Source organism: Rhinolophus hipposideros (assembly GCF_964194185.1).
Source record: "Rhinolophus hipposideros genome assembly, chromosome: 10".
NCBI lineage: Eukaryota > Metazoa > Chordata > Mammalia > Chiroptera > Rhinolophidae > Rhinolophus > Rhinolophus hipposideros.
The window spans coordinates 37,289,687-37,310,766 of NC_138056.1; the positions used below are offsets into that span (position 1 = coordinate 37,289,687).

At 41.7% G+C, this 21,080-nt stretch overlaps 1 protein-coding gene across 2 annotated transcripts in view; it reads right to left on the bottom strand.

Moving 5' to 3' along the window:
• INSC (INSC spindle orientation adaptor protein) overlaps positions 1-21,080 on the bottom strand; it is a gene marked incomplete at its 5' end in the record, with an annotated part of 122,581 nt that overhangs the window by 43,943 nt on the left and 57,558 nt on the right. For both annotated transcript variants that reach the window (XM_081063704.1, XM_081063703.1), the window contains 4 exons: positions 2,621-2,734; positions 14,922-15,045; positions 16,188-16,240; positions 17,222-17,567. In XM_081063704.1, the coding sequence (XP_080919830.1) occupies positions 2,621-2,734; positions 14,922-15,045; positions 16,188-16,240; positions 17,222-17,567 (637 nt within the window). The remainder of the gene's footprint in view (positions 1-2,620; positions 2,735-14,921; positions 15,046-16,187; positions 16,241-17,221; positions 17,568-21,080) is intronic.

A 21,080-nucleotide genomic window follows, 5' to 3' on the forward strand; every position in this document is an offset into this window, starting at 1 on the left:
AATGCCCCTCACTGCCAGCCTTCACCAGCCTCAAGCGTGAAGTGAGCAAGCCAACCATTGTGTGGTTCACCAGGAGCAGAGAAAGAGGAAATCCTGTTTAAGAGGGAGACAGCATCGTTAACACAGGAGCTTTGCCTGGAAAGGGAGGTATTCTATGTTTGTTGCCAAATTGCGCTGGTAAAATGGAAAAAGCATTGACTCCAGAGTTGGACAAATGTGGTTTCAAGTGTGAGCTGCTCAAGGTATTCAACCACTATGAGTTCTGGCATCCTTTTCTGTAAAATAGGGTCACTGGTAGCCATCTCAGATGGGTACATGTAGAGAAGATATGATAACTGTGTGGATAATGCCCAACACAGGGCCTGGCCCATTGAAAGCCACCAATAAATAGTCATTCTTCATATTGTTGTTAATAGTCCGTGAGACATCTGTACTCCCTTGGGCAGATTCCGGTGGGGTGTAGCCCATGTTCACACTCAAAGGGACGTCCAAATCTATAAACAACTACTGGTCGTCTTTCTTGAGAGCCCAGTGCTGGTGTTGGGGTGGAGGGTAGTTAAATAGCTGAAGAGGGGGTCCCGGCCCAGGCCTTTTGCCCCCTGCTTCCTTACCACTGGAAATATTTGGGGTCAATATTTAACCAGTGGTAAGTCCTGGTCCCCAGAGGAGACCAGCGTCATCTTTGGCTTAGACCCCTCTCTGCTTTTCTGAAAGTGGAGCACAAATGCAAGCAGGCAGGAAGGGCTGTCTACAGCACATGGAGGCAGAGCTTGGCATGCCCAGGCCTTGGAACAGAAAAAGAGCTTCAGCAAAGTTTCTTCCCCAGGAAACGTTTAAGGCCAGTTCTTTCTAAAACATAAAAGCACTTCAGGCCCTGCGCTGCCATTCAGAAGAGTCCCTTGCCCCTTCCACGCCTCAGATCCACACCTGGTGCCCAAACCCAGCCAATATTTGCAACTCATTTTGAAAGGAGAAAATAGTCCTCGTTCCAGATGAGCGTCAGCTACTTTCTGTTTGAAGTGAATCATGAAGCTGACGTTGAGTCAATTCCAGCACCAGATTGGACCGGTCGTCTGTCCCCACAGCGCTGAGACAGACCTCTTCAGAGACAACAGTCTTAACCTAGCTGAGTGATTGAGTCACAGACTCCTTGGAGAGGACAGACCTGATGCTACCCTCTCTGTCCCCTTTGGCCCAACAACTTCACAAGCTTTCTAAGTTAAATTATACCTAATTGCTCTTTAAGAGCTAGGGGTCCCCAACGCAAGAAGCATATTAGAATCACACGGGATGCTAAAATATTTACCCCAGGCCACATTCCAGACCCATTAAATCTGAATCAGAACCTTTTAAAAGTTCAATGAGTCTAATGTGCAAACAGGATTGAGAACTTCTGAGTCACGCTTTGGCCCAAGAACCTGAAGAGCCAAGGATTGAACCGGAAGTCACCACTGTGGGCTTTAGGATCATGAACTGTAAATTAAAGAGACTTGGGTTCTAATTCTGACTCCACTCTTCATTTGTGGGACCCTGAGCGAGTCCCTTAAACCATGTAGTTGACAGCAAGTCCTGTCAACTACAGACAGGAGCAACATGGTACCTACCTCATAGGAGGGTTTTGTGATTAAAAGAAATAATGCATGTAAAGCATTAAAAGCACAGTGGACAGCAATACTCAAATGTCAGCTATTGCTGTTTTGTACAATTTACTTCTCCTCTGACCAGAGTTAATCAGCATGTTAATCAGCAAGGAAATCTTCTAGATTTCCTTAAGGGCTTAGATCAGTGATTCTGAGAGTGTGGCTCTGCCTCAGAATCACCCGTAGAGCTTGTTAAAATGTAGTTTCCCAGGTCTTAGATCAGGACCTCAGTGAATCCTGGATGAGGCAAAAGTGTCTGTGTTTTCCAAAACCTCTCTAAGTTTTGGGTTGTGGTGCAGAGTCAGGAATGGGAAGCACCAAGCTGGAGCAGCTTCCTGTGACTGGTATCTTAAGTTTACCAAAAGATGTAACTTTGCTTCCAATTATAGCACTATTTCTAGCCCAGTGGTGATTTTCATTTCTCAAGTAAAAAAAAGTGAAAATGAAACAGACCCTCATGAGGTCCTAGGGCTACCAATTGCCTATATTTGCCCTAAATGTTTGGACCTCAGGTGCAGGGGCAAATTGACCATAAATCTAATGAAGTATAACTCCCATTGTAATTGATGAAAACCACTGTCCTTTTAAATTGTGTCTTCCCCTTATGTAGTGTTAGAGTGGCTGCACGCATTTTGGGGATTCAGCCAAGTGTTTGAGTTGGAGGATATGCTCGGTTTGGGTTTGGTGGGGTATGTGGAGATGAGGAAGGAGGGTTGATGTTTATCACAGAAATCTTACATGAAGAAAGATGACAGAGAGACTGAGGATACTGAGACATCAAGTAGGGAATGAATCAGCAGGGCTAATCACTATTACAAATGGAGATGCCAAGGTCCAGAGAGGGGAGCTGACTCTTCCAAGGTCACACAGCAAGCAAATGCTACAGCCAGGACAACTTCCTGAGCCAGCTGATCCCACCAAAGTAGCTGCCTCGTATTCTCCTCGGGCCTGTGGTTTTGGCCCCCAAACATGAAACTTACCTTGGCTATGATGCGGCATAAGGGAGCCCCCTCCTGGGTCAGGCTGAACAGGTTGCCTGTGGTGGATTCCGTGGTATAGATATTGTCAGAGGCATCGATTTTTCTCACGAGTGCCTAAGAAAAGAGAGCAAAATTTGATGGTTACTTATCCCCATTTACCCTCTGCCCATCTTTCTTAACAAAATACCAGTGGGTCCCTGCTCTTAAGTGTGTCCTAGAATCTATAATCCTTCCCTATCCTCTGCTCCACTATGGCACTGATGAGTTTCTAACTTTGGGAAAGGTGAGTCAGCGTAGGTCTGAGCTACATGTCAGAAATATGGGATCATTTCAAACTCTTGGGGCATGGATGGAAAATGTGCCCTGCTCCAGTGGATCAGAAAATCAGCTCTCAACATTGATGTCTCAGCAAGTACAGTTTCATTGTGCTACTGGCAACTAATGAGAACAGAAACCATCAGTGATGTAAACAAACCTCCAAGTTGAAAACCAATGAGTTGCTATGGCTAAGACCAAAGAATTTGCTTTTGGATGGCTATTAGCCAATGGGGAACTCCAGCTGGGTCGTGAGTTCAGGGGTTGAGTCAAGAGAAGCACTCTACGCTGTGGTAGCTTACTGTTCGGGCGGGAGGGCATTAGCAGTGGGTGTCTAGCCAGACCAAAATATAACATTGGAGTCCTGTCAAAGAGTGGGTAAACTAAATGAGGAATGCCACAATGATCAAGGCTGAGGAATCTAAGGCTAGTGGTGAGAGTCTGGAAATGACCACACATAGGACGCAGAAAGGCCCAGAGAAGAAAAGCAAATGGAAATTTTATCAATATAACAACGTTATTCCTAAAAGAGTTTAGCTTATTTCTGAGAAAAAGCTTTTCACATATCTTGAAACCACTTCATAATCAGCCATTTGCTTTAAAGCATATGATTCATTGATTATAAATGATTCCTACCTGCTAATTAATGCTAGTTTCTTTTGAGAGGTGTGGAGATGGAGGTTGGGGAGATTGCTTTTAGGGGCCTCGTGCAAAAAAGTAAGACCTCCAGAGATGGGTGCTCAGAGCAGCCATCCAGTTGCCATGTTTATTTTGAAATATTAAATGGATTTTGTTTTTAATTAACTCTGATGTTATGGAAAAGGCACTTAAAAGGAAATGAGGAGATCTGAGTTCTAGTTCCCGCTTGCCTTTTTTAACATACTATGTTAATGAGGAAGTATGTATATGGTTGAAAGCATCGGCTCTGGAGCCAAATTGCCTGGGTTCAAATCTTGGCTCTGCCACTTCTGTCTGTGTGCCCTAGAGCAAGTAAATTAACCCTTCTATACCTCAGTTTCCTCATATGCAAAATGGTGGAAATAAGAGTGTCTATCTCTTACGGGGGTCGTACTCATCTACTAAGGTCGTCAATATATATAAAGGACTTCTAAAGGTACCTGGCACTGAGAAGCAAAATAAAATTGTTAGCAGTTATTATTTTGTGATTTGGGGCAATTGAGATAAACTCCCTGGGCTTCAGTTTCCCCATTTGTAAAATGAGGGAAACTAAGGGGGTTTGAGGCTCAAGAAATGTCTCTTCTTTTTTTCTTCTGACTCATAGGATTCTTCACACTAAGATTAAGTGTGTATTTAATCAAACTACTTAAATATAAAAATGATTCCTAAGATTTGATAGATGCCTCTTATAAGATATTCAACAAAAGGTAAAATTAATAATCAAGATTTGTGACTACAAATCTCTATAATGAGCGTATTTCTTAGAATTCTTCCCCACTGTTACCGTAAGCAGTTACCTAAGTGACACTAATGCTCACATGAAAATGCAGATTTCACATATTGGGGTCCTGTACCTAAATGATAATTACCTAATGTTCCTGATTAGTGTTTGCACTTGAAGCAAATTAGCATTGCATTAAACAATCCAAACCCAATGTCTTTTGCAATCACCTGCTACTGTTAGACAATTTATGTCTCAGAATAATTTTTTTCAATGTCTGTATGCATATATACTGTAATTACGCCCCAGATATGTCTCTGTGAATTAGCTCTCTGACAATGAAAAGTAGTAAGCATCCTTTTTCACAGGTATAAATTTGGAAAGATATGAGATCAAAGTCTCGTCTGAAATCATCAAGGCCCTAAGTATTCTAAGATGTCAGAGTTGGAAGGACCCACAGAAGTCTTGTCCGACCTTCATGATACAATTAAGGAAACCAAGACACAGAAATCTGACCAAGATCATCACACATGTGGTACACGATGGAATCAGACCTTAACCCTGTGAATCCAACTTCCTGTTTTCAAAGGTCAGTGAATTCATCTCCTTCAGTGTTGGCAGGACCTCAGCTGAACTAGTGGAGATGCAAAGATCAGGGCAAGGAAGCTATCCAGCCTCATTAGCTTTCGCCAGATTAGAGTGGTTTTCCATCCTGGCTTCCATTCACATGGACAACACTCTGCCCTTTGGTGGCCAGGGCTCCTGCTGCTGGAGGCAGAGTTGATTGAGAGCCTCAACTGCTGCCCCTCTGGATCCAACACTATGTTCTTGTCAAGGCCACACTTCCCCTGTGCCACTCCCAGCTGGGACTGAGCACAGTAGGGGCATGAGTGCAGGCCCAGGACTGTGGGACAGGGCAGTTCCCTCACCGATGACTTTGACTTGATAATTCTGCCCTTTCTACTCATTTCTTCCACCTTTTCTTTCTCAGTTGTCAGACTTGCTCCTGCTTCCTCTTTTTCCTCACAGGCATTTCTCATGGAATTTGATCTTGGTGTCAGCTTCAAACTAAATCTCTAAAATCAATTTTTTTTCCAGGAAATCAATGAGGAATTGGAGCAGTTGCAAAACTGTGCTTCAACCCTATATCACGAGAAGAGTGTTGATAAAATGGAAACAAAATAAAGGAAAATAGACTGGTTAGGCTGAATGACAGATATATTTTCTTAAAGATAGACGATGCAGACACGAAACACAAAAATGAGATATTAAAAACCAGGAGAAAGGGATAAGAAAGGGTTAAGGAGACGCATGCAATTTAACTGCTCTAAATAAGGTATTAGAAAAGGAGGATAGATTTTTAATTATTTCTCAATCAGAAAGAATGACTGCAGCCCAGTGAAATTTATTAAGAGAGGTAAACTCTCAAACAGCAGCCTGGGATTAGTTCCTCAGAAGGAGCCAGGAAAATATGGCTCCTTCCTAAAGCTTCTTCCTAAAGCTTCAGATATAGAATCCATAGACAGACATAGTTAGGGCCGCCCAGTATGTAAAAGGATTGCATACGTGTGGGTGGGCAGCTTTGACAGGGTGTGATAGATTAAAGATGGTCACAAATTATTTGCTATTCCTCTCATAGAAAGGTGGGTTCTAATTTCCCTCCTTTTGAATCTGGACTGGTCTCAGGGACCAATAGAAGCCAGCACTTAGAAGAAGTGATGTTTTAAGACTTCTAAGACTTGAGGCTGCCACTAAGCCTCCTTTGGAATATTCTTCTTGGAGTCCTGAGGAACCATGGAAGAAGTGTGATAATTCTGGGACTGCTGTGCTGTAGAAGCCATGTGTAGGGTCCCTGATCAATGCTCAGCGGGGACCAGCTTTCCAGCCATTCCCTCCAAGTCATCACACATATAATGAAGCTCTCTAAGACTCTCCAAACCATCTGCCTGCTGAATACCACCAAGTGACCTCCGCTGATGCCACGTGGAACAGAAGAATCAGTAAGCCAAGCCCTCCCCAAATTCTTGATCCTTAAAATTATGACATACAATAAAAATAAGTGTTGTTGGGGTTGTTTGTTATCATTAATAGAGTTCTGGAACATGGGAAAAGATTATAGAGATCAGCAAGAAATATACGAAGGATTACTAGATAAATTTCCAGATGAAATGTTTTGAAAATGTGGATATAGCATTGCCCATGTCCTAAGAGAACATATTAGAAAAATGAATGAATTAGGACTCTAAGGAAAGACCCAGAAAGATTGCACATACTCAAGAGGATGTAAAAGAAATAATTAACTCACTCCAGGCTTAGGTTAGCAATTGGTGTGAGGGGGGTTATCTTTTGGGTGGGAATATCCAATTTAGAGAAGCAAATGCGGATAAGATCTCTTAGAACTGGAGGTTTGGGGCAGACCCAGATCTTAAGTGATTTCCTTTCTCTCAATAAGGCAAATCCCAAAATCTAGAAGAATTTTTTTGGAAAAAACAAAAGAATGTGCCAGAAAAGAAAGCAAAATCAAAGTGGGAAAGCCGATCAGATCCAGCAACCAGTATTCATTCCATAAGTTAGCAAAGGAAAGAAACCCACATGAGATGCAGGATAAACTGTTAGAAACTCACCTGAGTCTCCCTGAAAGGAATAGGGGAAAGAGAACGCTGGAGGCAGAGTTCATTGCTGCAAAAAAAAAAAATGATGTAGAGGAAAAAAAAATGCTACTCAAGCCTAAAATATTCAAAAGTTATGGAAACACAGTGTTCTAAGAAGCACATGACAGAGGGACCTGTCCTCACTCAGTCCAGAAGAGGCCAGCCTTCAGGAGTATCACAAGGAAAACCTCCCTACAAGACTGGGGTCTCAAGGCCTAAGCAATTCTCTAGCAAAGGAAAAGGAAATAGCCTTCATGACATGGAACTGGAGTGCCTGTGTATTCTATGTCAATTTTTTTTTCTCGTTAAAGCCTAAAAGAATTTTCAAAAATATATGACCCCTTGCACATTTTTAATTTGACAGATAAAATTTTTCATCGTAAGTTTAAAAAACAAAGTTGGAAAAGATGTAATTTCCAGCAGATTGTAAATATTGATATAAAATATAACCACTGCATCATTCTTTCAGATGTATTCGATAAAATCTAAGTACCAAAACAACTTGATACCATCATCAGCCATTTAAAAATACATGAATAGTCTCTTTCTTTAACATTGGAACACTATCCATCTTTTCTTTTCACCCTTAAATTTATATTCCCATTCCAATTCTCCCTCAGAATTTTATCTTAATGTAACACATTTAAGTTTTAAAGTGTTCTGTTGACCATGTTTATCATACTTAGCATTGAAATTTGCAACTTTATTTTATTTCCTCTGACGATAAGGCTCTAAGTGTTTAAAAATAATCTCTTTTCTTGGTTGAGTTACTATTACAATTGTTATGAATACAACTGGTCAAAACAACACAGATTATAAGTTTAATAAATAATACTAAATAAGAAAAATTAAAATGTTATTATAAATAGGTCTCTTAGTGAGATGAATAGGCTTTTTATTCTTTTAAGGCTTTCTAATTCATGCACATATCCATGATTGACTATTGACTTAGTGCTATATTTTTAGGTGTAAACCCTGAAAAATCTTGTTCCCATAAATCTATAGAGAGGAATGGGAGTTATAGAGCCAACTTGTATAGCCAAGTTGTTCAACCCTTTGAGTACATTCTGAGTTATGTAATCACATAATGATCTGTCTTCAAACACTATTTTTAATAATCTGCCAGCTGATAACTCCTCTAAATTGGTACTCTTCTACATTGGTAAAAGCAAAGAATTGGAAACTATTTGACTTGCAAAAGCATTTGTTACCCAATCATTAAAGTCATTCATTCACTATCTCAGTTTCTGGGAAGAATTCCAAAAGTACTTTATCAGCGCTTATCAAATAACTATTAATTATACCCACTACTCTTTACTTCTAGCACCTTGGGTTACCTAAATTATTCAGAAAGAATTAAGAAAATCAAAATATTATTAATTTCATTGCCAATACTATTTTTAAATCAAATATTTTTGTGTGATTCAAATACGTTTTACCAAAACCTTGAAGCTATAGCTTTTGCTATTTAATTTGTGGAAAATACCCACTCTCCGAACTAATTGGCAAAGACAATTCTTTTAGTCAAGCCAATCAGTCAAGTCAATTTAACTTTCTGTCAATAAAGACCTGACTTCATTTTTAATTAAAAAATGTTTTCATATGTGTTTCAAGAAATGCTGGAAAACACTGACAAATAATTAATGGAAATCATCCTCTAAGGGAAAATGCTAAAAACTATCAATACTAAAATAATGTAGACCTAAAGTAAAATTTGATTTATTTATATGTTATAAAGCCAAGATAAAACAATTTACTAATTTTTTAATAATGCAAATTAATATGTAGCTAACATTGTAAATTAATTGTAAATCTAGAAATGTGATGAACAGGCATTGTATTCCTTCAGTAAATAGGTGTGTATGTATGTATTGAACTCTGGTGTTCATTTTAGGGAATAATTAAATAATATCTGAGAAGAAAAATCAGAAATCATTCGATTATATTTAGTAGCTCTCATAATTAAACTTCCCCATGTATTTAAAAAAGGAAAAGGGTATTTACTGCTTAAGGGTATTTACTGCTTAAATGTAATTAGTCCAGCTGCTAGCAATGAATTTTATCTTTTGTTAACAGGAAGTACAAATTACTATAAATATTTCATAATATGTTTTGAGAAAATAGGCTTTAACTGCTTTCTTAAGTAATCTACACCAAATCTGAAAAACATCATATAAAACTTGTATCCAACATATCTTTAAAAATTTGGTCATTCTCAAAATTATTCCAGTTACATTTAAGAGTTAGTATCGCATGACTATTTTGTAACTACTAATTTGTACTTTTCAATTTCTTCACCTTTTTCACCTTGCCTCCAAACCCCCTCCTATCTATCACCCCAATAAATCTAGTATCCATATGATGCCATACATGGTTATTACAATATTATTGACTACATTCCTTATGCTATACCCTATATCCCCACGACTACTTTGTAACAACCAATTTGTACTTCTTAATTCCTCCCCCGTTTTTCACTCACTCCTCTAACTCCCGCTTTCATCTGGAAGCCATCAAAATGTTCTTGGTATCTACAGGGAATATAGTCAATAATATGGTAATAACTATGTATAGTGCCAGGTGGTTACTAGACTAGTCAGGGAGATCACTTCTTAAATTATGTAAATATCTAACCACTATGCTGTACACCTCAAATTAGTATAAAATAATATTGAATGTCAACTGTAATTGAAAAATTAAAAGGGGGGGAGGTGAAGGGGAATAAGAGGTTTAAATTTCCAGGTATAAAACAAGTAAGTCATGGGGATGTAACACACAGCATGAGGAATATAGTCAATAATATTGTGATAGCGTGGTATGGTGTCAAATGGTTGCTGGACTTATCATGGTGACCACTTCTTTAGGTATATAATGTTGACTAACTACGGTGCACACTGGAAATTAATATAATATTGTATGTTAGCTAAATTTTAAGAAAAATTTTAAAAAGTGACAATAAAATCAAAGAGTCAGTTTCATTAACCTTTAGAATTTTTGGTTCTTCAAAGATACTTTTCTTTATGGCTAATGACATAGAATTGAATATAAAATATAGCTGAAAGAAATTGCTTGCATTTATGTGCCACAAAAAGCCAATTTTAGGGTTCAATGTGTCTTACCAGAGCTCTCTTTGCTTTATTTAAAGAGAATGTCTCTCAAGAGCCATGCATGATTTGAGAATAAGTGGAGACGGGAGGGATAAATTGGAAATTTTTATAACCACACACACACACACACACACACACACACACACACACACTACCATCTGAATTCAGAAAATCCCCACACTGCGCAAAATACACATTTCTAGTGTCTTTCTCCACAAAAATATGTGTAAAACAATTCATGGAGGCCTGATGGTTTTATGTCTCATGAGTGAAGGGTTCTTCCTTGCTTGATCTCCCCACTCTCTTTTTGCACAGCCTGGCAATGCAATGTAAGATTTGAGATGAGTGATGAGTGTGCCTTTCTTTTGAAAAGTAATAGAAGGGCTATTAAAAAACTCTATGCAATATTGGGATGATTGTTTAGAAAAAAAAATGAAAATTGAAGATGTGGAAATTAGTTTCCTTAAAACTATATGCACTTCTCCTGGGACGTCTTTGGGAACCTGGAGAATGCTGTGCATTTGAAGTGGTTTGAAGATCACTGGCCTAAGTCACTTCCAGGAGCCCAAATCAGAGCAGCCTGGGGCGGCAGAGACACAGCATTTAGAGGGGAGCTATAAATTAAGAAATGTTGACAGTGCTGGATGGGGCAGAATACACAACAAGCAAGTCTTTGTGAACGAGTTACAAATGCCTAACTTTGCAGGAAAATGAAAACTTATCAAATGCCCTCAATGAGAAAGGAGACATTTTTCTCCCATTTATGGTAAACATTGTACAATTAACCTATGGTGGATGCTTTCCCCCAGTGAATGTATGTTCACAAATCCTTGTGAACCGTGAACTGTGGACAACTGAAATAAATTGACCAACATGCTGCCGCAGCTGCCACCACCCTATTTCTCCCAGCTACACATGAGTATCTATCCGTAAGGTCCTTGGCAACAAGGATGGAGTCCTGGGATAAGACGTTGCCTGGAGTCCCTAAATTATTCCTAAGGTAAAGGGATTCCATTTTTGTTGTTGTTGTTGTTTCCTTTTGTTTTTCTTTCACTTTATTTCCTCCCAGGCAACTTTAAAATGAGGTAGGAGACTACATTAAAATTTTGGACATCTTTATAGTTTTCATCTGGCAAGTATGTTTGGGTTATCTTTGTGTTTCCATTTAATCATACTGCAGCCTCTAATTACCCATGTTGGACAACACAGCTGAGCAAAATCTGAGAGTGGGAAATAAATCAGGACAGCAAATTTTAAGCTTTAGTTACAAAGCATCCTTAGCGTTAATTTAATGAATGTAATATAATGAGTCGTTTCCGAGCCTGCTGGGAGCAAAGTCTAAACTGCCCACTGTGATTCCAGAAGGATCCACAAAGCAGTAGGAGTTGTCATTTGGGGAAATGACTTCCTGATGATGGGAAAGGATTGCCCCACAGGCACCTCTTCCTTCAAGGGGCCTAGCCACACTCCTGCCTGACCATAGCCTAATGGATAAGGCAAATAAGTTAACTGATAAAAAGCTGTGAACTATTAAGGGGTAACACTTGGTCCCCACTCCTTCTGTTCTCCTAGGTAGGGTTGTCAGCAACCACACTTCTTATGGCTTCACTTCCTACCCCTCCATGTCACCATGCTGAGAAGGTAGGGATGAGTTAGCGAGTTTAGAAGAAGGAATTGAGTATGTTCAGCTGGGTGCCTGCCCCTCTCCTCTTAGGAAGTGTCCCTCTGGTCTGAACTTTATCACAGGATCGGTGCTTGTCTCTCAGGTGAGACCTGAGGTTGTCTAGCTCTGCCTGAGACAGGGAGGGGACATTTAGCTGTGAGATAAAGTTTTAACAAGCTCATTGAGCCACAGAGGCAAAGACATATTCCCCAATCAGTTTTATTAGAATAAAGGTGCTATTTTAAACTAAAATAAAAATTGATGGATGAAATGAAAGGATGAATGAATATAACATCTAGCCACATGAAGCTGAGTCAAGGATTCACAGGGAGAGGTAAGAGTCAATGGAGAGTCCCCTAGAAGTCGTCTTCAAGTAAATCAGGTTTTAGAAGTCATCTTCTCCCTTTACTTCCCAAATGGCTAATCCTTTATTCCCAGATAGACTAATTATCGAAGCTATTTAATTTTCCTTTGGTGGCTCCTAACATTTAAGCCTTAAATGTTTCCATATCTACCAAGGAGTTAAGTTATCTTAATAAACAATTAATTAAGTGATTAAGAGTTCTTTTAGCAAAGCTTGTTGCTGGTTTCTAGTGAACAAAGCAGTTGACGCAATCAGAAGAGTGCCACCAATGACTTATGTGTTGTCTCATTTAAACCTAACAACCCACTGTAGAGGTGAGAAAAGTGAGGGTCAGGGAAATTAAGCAACTTGCCCAATTCTGCATATTCAGTAAGTAACACAGTCAGGATTTGAACCCTGATATGCCTCCAACTCCATGCTCAGTCCATTACCCTATAATGCGCAGATTCCTAGAACTGTGTACTATCAAGACTGGAAGAACCCTTGCAAGTCACTCAGTCCAACCTCCATCTACTGCTGATGGCCTCCCAGACATGACCTGCCCATGTCAGCGACGGGGAGTTCCTAAGCCAGCCCTTTCCATTGCGGGGCAACCTTATTGCTCCCCAAACTCCTTTTTACATGGAATGTCCTTAGATTTGCTCCCCTGGCCCAAGGTCTTTCTTCTCTTTGAGGTCCCAGAGCACAGAACTTTGGAGGTAGCCCAGTGTCCATCCTGTGAGAAACGATCCCCTGCTTCTCCACCCATTCCACACACACCTTGAGCTCTGGCCCTTCCCCACCCTCCTCGGAACCTTCTCAGAGCACAACCATTGCTAATGACAAGTCTGAGTTCTGGAACTGGACACAACATTCCAGAATGGAGCCAACCAGTGCAGAGGAGTCGTCGGTTATCACTGCCCTCGTTGTAAGCACCCCTCCACCATTATTTTGGAGGGTGGGAATAGGGTGTGGGCGAGTGGGAAGAGCACTGTTTCTCTTCTCAAAGCTTACATGCCTCCCTAGTGGGGGGACAAAAAGTTTCCCAAATTGCATTTTCTGAAGCACCAGCATCCCAGAATAACTGAATGGCTGCTCTTTAAGGATAAAGATCTGTGACTATGTAAGTTTGGAATATACTGTTCAATGTTATTCATTAGTAAATATTTATTGAGTGCCTATTGTATGCCAGGTACTGTTCTAGTCACCAGATATATATCCATGAGAAAAAACACCCCAAAATCCCTGTCTATGGAAGCTACAGTTTAGACAAGAAATACTATAAACAGGCAAAGACCTTTTAGAAGAAATTAGATACATAGTCCAAAAGGCCAAATAGGCTCTTGGAAGTCCAGGGAGCTTTTCCCTGGATACTGTGACCTAGAGCATCAAAAAGACACCCTTTGCTCCCCAGATAAAAGAGCTGCCAGCTACTTCCAAATCCAGCTGGCTTCTTTTTGCATTCCAACACAACTCTTCCATTTCAGCTCTTTTAATTGAACCTAATACTTCCAGGCAAAAGGGCACAACAATGGCATAAAAATCATCAGCAGGGACCTGTTCCCCTGATCAAAAACTCGTCCAGGCTCCATTCCTCCCTGCCACCCACTTCCTCACTCATCACTCTCTTGACTTCTTCACCCATTTTTGGCCCCCACGTTCCAGTGAATCCCTCTGGAACTTGATGGTTCAGTCTGGGACACTGGCCCCAGCTTGAAGCACACCGCCTACCCCTACATGGGACTGTCAGCATTTACTCATCAGCACTGAGTGCGGGGCCCGGCACCCCAGTCCTAGCCCTTCCTTTTCCTTGTCCCAGAGTCTCAAAACAGAGAGAATGGATCTAGGTTGGGAGGGTAAGAAGGCATCGTCCCGCAGGGGAGCCAGGTCAGAAAGACCTATGCCTGTGCGACATGAACCAGACACACAGAAGAGAGAGAAAGCAAAGTCTGGCCTCCGGAGAGAGGCTGAGTTTGGAGAAAAGCCAAAATGCAAAAGGGATTTGTTATTTGTGGAAGGCTTTTATTTGGTGGTGGGAAAAGAATGGCAAATATGTAACACAATATTTCTGTAACTATAAATAACATGTAAATACCTTTCATAATGAAAACCTTATGGAATCTGCTTTTCTGAGAGGCTTTTAAAATAGGAAAAGGCAAGAGAGAGAAATAACACGTATTTGTCCAGAACTTTGTGCTAAGCGCTTTCCATATGTTGTTTGCTTAGTCCTCTCACTTTCTTTCTGGGGAAGGTTTGCACTTTATAGATGAAGGAAATGAGGCTAAGAGGTTGAGGAACGGGACCAAGGTCCCGTGGTGAGCCACAGTTTGAAAGTAGTCTTCCAGAATCGCGCTCTGACATCAAGCAGGAGCCTGCCTAGGGGCAGGGGCTAGACTATAAAACTTTCTAGATTCTTCCCTATTGCCAATGTTGCAGAATCAGCTTGTTCCCTGCAGATGCCTAAGTCCTTCGGGATGCTAAAATTCCAGTGTGTACACTGTGGCAGCAATTCAATAGAGAAGATATAAGTGGGACAATACTGACAGTGCCCTTGAGAGATGTCAGGCTCTGCCACTGCCTTGCTGTGTGACCTTCGATAAGTGTCTTTTCTCTCTGGGCTCCAGGTTTCACATGTGGGAAATGCAGAGCTGGGCTAACAGCTCAGGAAGCCTCTGCTCCGCTCAGACAGTCCTGTTGCTCAGGTGTTGGAGTTCACTCGGGGGTTTGAGGAGGATGTCCCTCATAAAAGGCCACTTCAGAGTTTCTGCCAGCCTGGCCCAGTTCTCCCGCCCCACCCCCTCTCCACAGCCCGCCTGCACTGACCTGCACCTCCCGAGTCAGGGCCAGCTCCAGCAGTTGGCCAAAGTGCTGGCCCAGCGTGCTCAGGGTCTCACTCACGCAGGCCTTCATCGACTTCAGGATGTGCTCATTTTCGACCTGGAGGCACCTAGGGAAAAGACACGAAGGGGTGGGCCACTGGACGGGCAGATGGTCAGCCCAGAGCACTGCAGGGCCCAGATCTGGGCCTGCTGCAGGCCTAGTGGTGGTGTGGTGCGAGGGGCCTGGGAAAAGACATCAACTCTGAGCGAGTCAGAGAGGGAGTGTTCCTTGGCTGGCTCATCGTTGGCCTCCTAGTAGTCAGATAAGCGCTGGCCTGAGGTGGGAGCTAACAGTTCATGTCACCAGGAAGAAAGGCTATTAGAAAGCAGCCAAATCCTACCTCTGGGTTTCTCCCTGGGAGAACCTGTTATCATTGCAGCTGGGGCCTAGGAATGGGGGATAGGAGCAGCAGAGGGGAGGTGCTTAGTGCCAGGTGCTCACTGCAAAGGTATATGGCAGTGCCCTCTAAGGAATGGCTGCCTACAGTGTTCAGAAAGGAACTTTGAGGGTTTTTTCTCAGACAGGAAAAACAGCTGGGGATCAGGCTCCCATTTAGCCCTATAGCCTGAGAATGTTCCACACTGGAAAACCAAAGACCTCATGGGGGCCCTAAGGATGCCAGGTTCCACATTTTTCTTCCAGGACATGGGAGCTGAAAAGGATGAGGGAGAGTGTCAGCATATAACTGGGCGTGTGTACACATGAGGTTGAGTGTGTGTATATGTCTGAGTGTACAGGATATATGTATATGTGTGTGAGATACAGAGAAAGTATGAGTGTATTTCTGTGACTGCGCGAGTGTGTGTTGATAAATCTGCGTATAAGCAAGTGAGTGTCTTTGAAATCCTGTCTGTGTGTATGTGAGTGTAAAGGTGTGAGTGTCTGCTTTCACCTCGCCTTGACGTTGGGGACCAGGGGGCTTCCCAAAACTGTGGGAAACCTTGTCCTTGTTACGAACTCTCAAGAATCCTTTCTTCCTATGCCAGGCCTCTCCTTTGCCTCTTACAGTCTCCCTAGGGCCTGAAAATGGAGCCGAAAAGCCCAAGGGAATCTTTCAAGGTTGCTGATAAAAGTCAGCAAAATGAAACTCCCAGAACACCTCCAGCACCCCCCACTCCCACTCTCCCTCTGAGAGAGGATACGACACGTTCCCCTGCCTGAGGACTGGCAGGCAGAGCCTGTACAGATTTACGCATCATCCAGAATTACCTCTCTGTGACTGCTGAGAGCTCTGAGCATTTCTCCATTAGCAGCTTCTCAATCTGTAGAAAAATAGATCAATTTTATTCAATTCAATAAGCATCAGTTGAGGACCAGTTGCAGCACTGGGCACTCTCGGGCATAAAGACAAAAAATCAAATCATCTGATTTGAGAAACAGGCACATAAACTATAACACAGTGTGATATGAGTGGCAAAAGAAATCATCACCAGCTGCTTTGGGAGTTCAAAAATACAAAAACTGAGCCATTAGGTAAGCCAGGGAATCTGGGAAGCTTCAGAGAGGAAGGGGCATTTGAACTGGGCTTCAAAGCACGAATAGAAGTTTACTGTCTGCGAAGTGGAGCAGGGAAAATTGTGAAACATTAAGCTGGAAAGGAAATGCCAAAGGAAAGAAATGATAATGGGGATTTTCAATGGTTCACTTAGGCTTGGAGAAGATTCAATGTCATGAGCTTTAGAATCAAAAAGGCTTAAGTTGAATGATGCTTACACCATTCACTGCATAACTTTGGGCAAGTTACTTAAGCTCTCCGAATTTCCTCGTCTATAAAGTAAGGACGATAGAACTAGCTAATATTTTAAATCAATTGTTTTTAATGTTTTATATATAATAACTCAGCCCTCCCAATAGATCTAGAAAATAAATATGATTACAATCATAAGGATGATGAAACTGGGGCACAGAGAAGTTGAGTAACTTGCCAAGGTCACACAGCAGAGCTGACATTTGAACCTAGGCAGTCTGGCATGAACCTGGGTATACTTAACCATTGCCCACCCTCTCATAGTGGTTATGTCTGCTTCAGAGACTGTGCAGGTTAAATCAGATGTGCGTAAAATAGGCCTAGCATAATCCCTAGCCCAGAGTGCATACTCAATAAAGGTCCTTACTGTCTCCTCAGCTTTATTGGAAGAGGAAGGTGGTCCCTGGGGCAGGAAGAGTTCAAATGCCACACAATTCAGACCCACTCTTCTAGAAGGCATCCCCATTCCACCGACACCCATCCCAGGACAACTGACCTGGCCCATCTCTTGTGAGGAGCTCCTGCTGACAGCACTGTACTCACTGACCATGGAGCGGGCATGGCAGGTCAGACGCACGCTCATGCTATGGACACGTGCCCAGCGGTCCTGGGCCAGCTTCTGGCCGATCCTACGCAGCTCGGTGCTGATGACCCAGCCCCGCTTAAGCAGCAGCTGCAGGGGGTCTCCAGGGCCAGGACCACCTGCCAGGATGAGGTCACCTTGGGCATCTTCCTCTAGGCTGATGGGCTTTGCCTGCAGGACACACATGCACTCGCACTCGGTCATGAGCTTCAGGTCCTCCATCCAGCGCTGGACTGAGTCCACCTGTATCAGGTGCAGCCTGTAGCCAGGGAACAGTGCCAGGAAGGCTATCAACACTCCTCGGTTGCCAAGGCTTTCAATTCCAAGTCAACTGATTTAACTGAACACCTACTCTATCTTCATTGCTGTGTCTTACATTCACTTACCATAATCCTCTTAGTTCTCATTATGTTCTTACAAATAATAAGACTGAGGCACAGAAGTTTTGGGGGCCGATGTCCAGAAAAACAACAGGCAATGTCTGCAGAGTAGCACATGATCTTTATAATAAGAGGAAATTGGAAATAGTGTAAATATTAGTTATGTTAAGTAAGCTATGGTACAGCTACTTGGCTATGTAGTGTGCACTTATTTAAAATCATGCTTTCCAAAACTTTATAGCAAAGAAAAAAGTGTGCATTAATAAAGTGGGGAAAGCAGTATGCAAAAATGTAAACACAATTATTATAATTACGTTAAAGAGCTATCTCTGGAAAAAATATTTAAAGGACAGATTATAATGCTGATGATTCTTTGATGGGTGGTGAATCTAAAGGCTTTTTAACATTTTTTCAACTTTTTTCTAATTTCCAAATTTTCTATCATGAGCATTTTGTAATGGAACAAAATTAATTATTTAGTCCAACAGCATAAGAATATAGATTCAATCCCCAAGATCTTTACCAAATAAAATGTACTCTGAAATCCATTTAGTCAAATAAAGTTCAGTGATATCATCGTTAACGAAACACTGAACATTTGTTGAGTGCCTCATATTTAATATCACATAAATGCCAGGCACTGCGGGAAAAGTGGAGATTAACATGCGAAGCTCTCATAGAGCTTCTGATCTGCCTGGAGAATCAAGACAAAGCAGCGACAAACTTAAAAATAACAGATTTCAACATCGTTTGGAGATGACAACAGAAGACATGCACAGGTAAATATTAAGGCTGGGCTCAAGGCCCTTTGTCTTTGGCTTACAGCAGTCCTGTAAGTGCTATTTCTCTCGCTAATCCTGCCTGCCTCCAGCCATTCTCCACCTGGACTGAGCGTTCAAGTACTGTTCTAAGCCCTGGGCTATCACAGCAAACAAGTAGATGAAAATCATCTCCCTGGCAAAGGGTACATTCACGTGAGATGACAGTCAACTTTCAAACTAATTTTCAAAATAAGTATGCAGTGCATGTACTATGTTGGAGGAGGTGGTAAATGATATGAAGGGCAAGAGAAGAAGAAAGAAGGATCGGGAGTGCTGGAATGGAAGGGGGAGTAGGCATAGCAATTTGTTTTTTCTTTAGTTGCAGGTATACAAAGCAACATACTAGTTAGACCTTTACACCCCTCACAATGTGATGACCTCCCCCCAACCTACTGCCCCTCTGACATCATGTATAGTTGTTACAACACCATTGACTATATCCTCCATGCTACTTTTTACATCCCGTGAGTTCAAACACACCAATTATAACAGAATGTTATTTGTGCCCCAAAGGGGGCACAAGGGGGTTTAAGGGTTCTGGGGAGCAGCTGAGGAGCTCTGGCTGAGGCTTTTCAGAGAAAGTAACATTAGAGCCAGGTCTTGCAGGGTGAGTAGGAGCTTGCCAGGTAGAGAAGAAAGAAAGGGGACTCCCAACTGAGAGAACTGTCTGTGTAAGGCCAGGGGATTGTAAAAGAGAGTGGTACGTTTGGGAAATAGGGAGGCTAAGTGTGCCTAGAGTGTAGCAAGTGTCTATGGCAAGGGTGCTAAGAGCTGGGGAGAGATGGAAAAGGGAGAGGTGTGGGAAGGGAGGCTGGGGCCAAATTTTAGAAGCACCCTATTCAAGCCTCAGGAATTTTGACTTACGCAGGGGACAGTGGTGCAGGGGGCACTGAGGACTGACACAGGGGAGTAAATATATATATATCTCCTACGTTTTGGGGGGATGGGGAGCATTGCTGTTTGGGGGAGCCAATATGGCAATAGCTATGAATTGTAATTCTCCTCCTGGGGGTCCATGCCATAGAATGGAGGATTGAGAGTGAATAAGATGTAGAAGAGTAGAAATTGTCTACAATCAATTGTCTACAATTGTCTACAATCAATCACATGTACAATCAAAGAGTACATGTGATACAATTCCACTTATGATACAGTTCCATTTATGAACATATGAGTTCATAAAGATAGAATGAGCAGCAGGGTGCTATGATTTCAGGTAACTCTCTCTCTCTGTGTCTCTCTCTCTCATATATATATATATATATATATGTATGTATATACATATATATGTATATATGTACATATATACATATATATGTATATATACATGTATATTCATGTGTATATAAATTTGTGTGTATTATATATTCATTCTCTCTATATATGCACATATATATTCAATTTTTTTTTACAAAATGTAATAGCTATTTTCATGAAGGGAGAGGGAGAAAGGTCATTGGTCTGTTTTTGTTTTTACTCATGTAAAAGGCAATTTTCTATAAGAAACCAAATGTACAATTTCCCTGGTTATACATTATAAGCTTTGTGGTTTAAAATTACATTTTAAAGCCCAATAGTCAAACAGTTGCATTGTTCAGAAAGTTCTGCTCCTTCTCATTAAGCAACGGTAACTATTAAGACATGATTTAACTATGATAATTGGAGCATACCTTTATAATTTTGGTTCTATCTGATATATTTGCCTCACCTAGCTGTCCTCATCAGCGCCCTTTGTGTGCTGTCCTGACTCAGAATGAAAGCCAAGTCCTCACCTTGGGCTACACAGCCTTACAGGATCTGCCCTGACCCTCCACTGCTCTCACCTCATGTCCTCCATCCCTCTCTCTGCCTGGCTGACTCTGACATCCTTGCTACTCCTCACACATCTCAAAGACACTTCTGCCCCAGAGCCTTTGCACTTGCTGTTTTCTCTCCCTCAAACACTTTGCCCCCAGATATCCACACGGCTTGCCTCTCACGTCCCTCAAATCTTGGCTCAAATGTCTCTTTCTAAGTGAGCCTTCTCTGATCCACTCATTTTATATTGTCAGATGTGCACTGGACTTATCAGAAGGATCACGTCATAGACAGTGTAGATGCCTGACCACTGCACTGTACACCTGAGCTGAAGTAGAATAATATTGAATATATATATACATTAATTATATATACATATATACACACACACATATATATATACACACAAAATTTAATTGCTAGTGCCCGACATATACCAGCTACTCAGTAAATGCACACCAGTGAATAAGCAGCAGGTGTTGGATGCTGTACCTCTGCAGAAGACCCCATATACCTCCACCACTCAGGCTGCCCAGAGAGTGCCCCAAGATGAACGCGATCGGAAAGGGAACATAGAAGATGGAAAAACATATGATCATCATGTTCTAGAGATAGAGAACTGGGAGGCAAACTGATCTAGGGGCTTTTAACAGGCAACAAATGAACCAGTCACTCATTCACTGACTCATGCACTCCATAAACACTTTGCAGTGGACATCTGTTGCTTTTGGCTTCAGAGCATCCTTCTTCTTCTGTCAGTAGAAAAGACAAGTT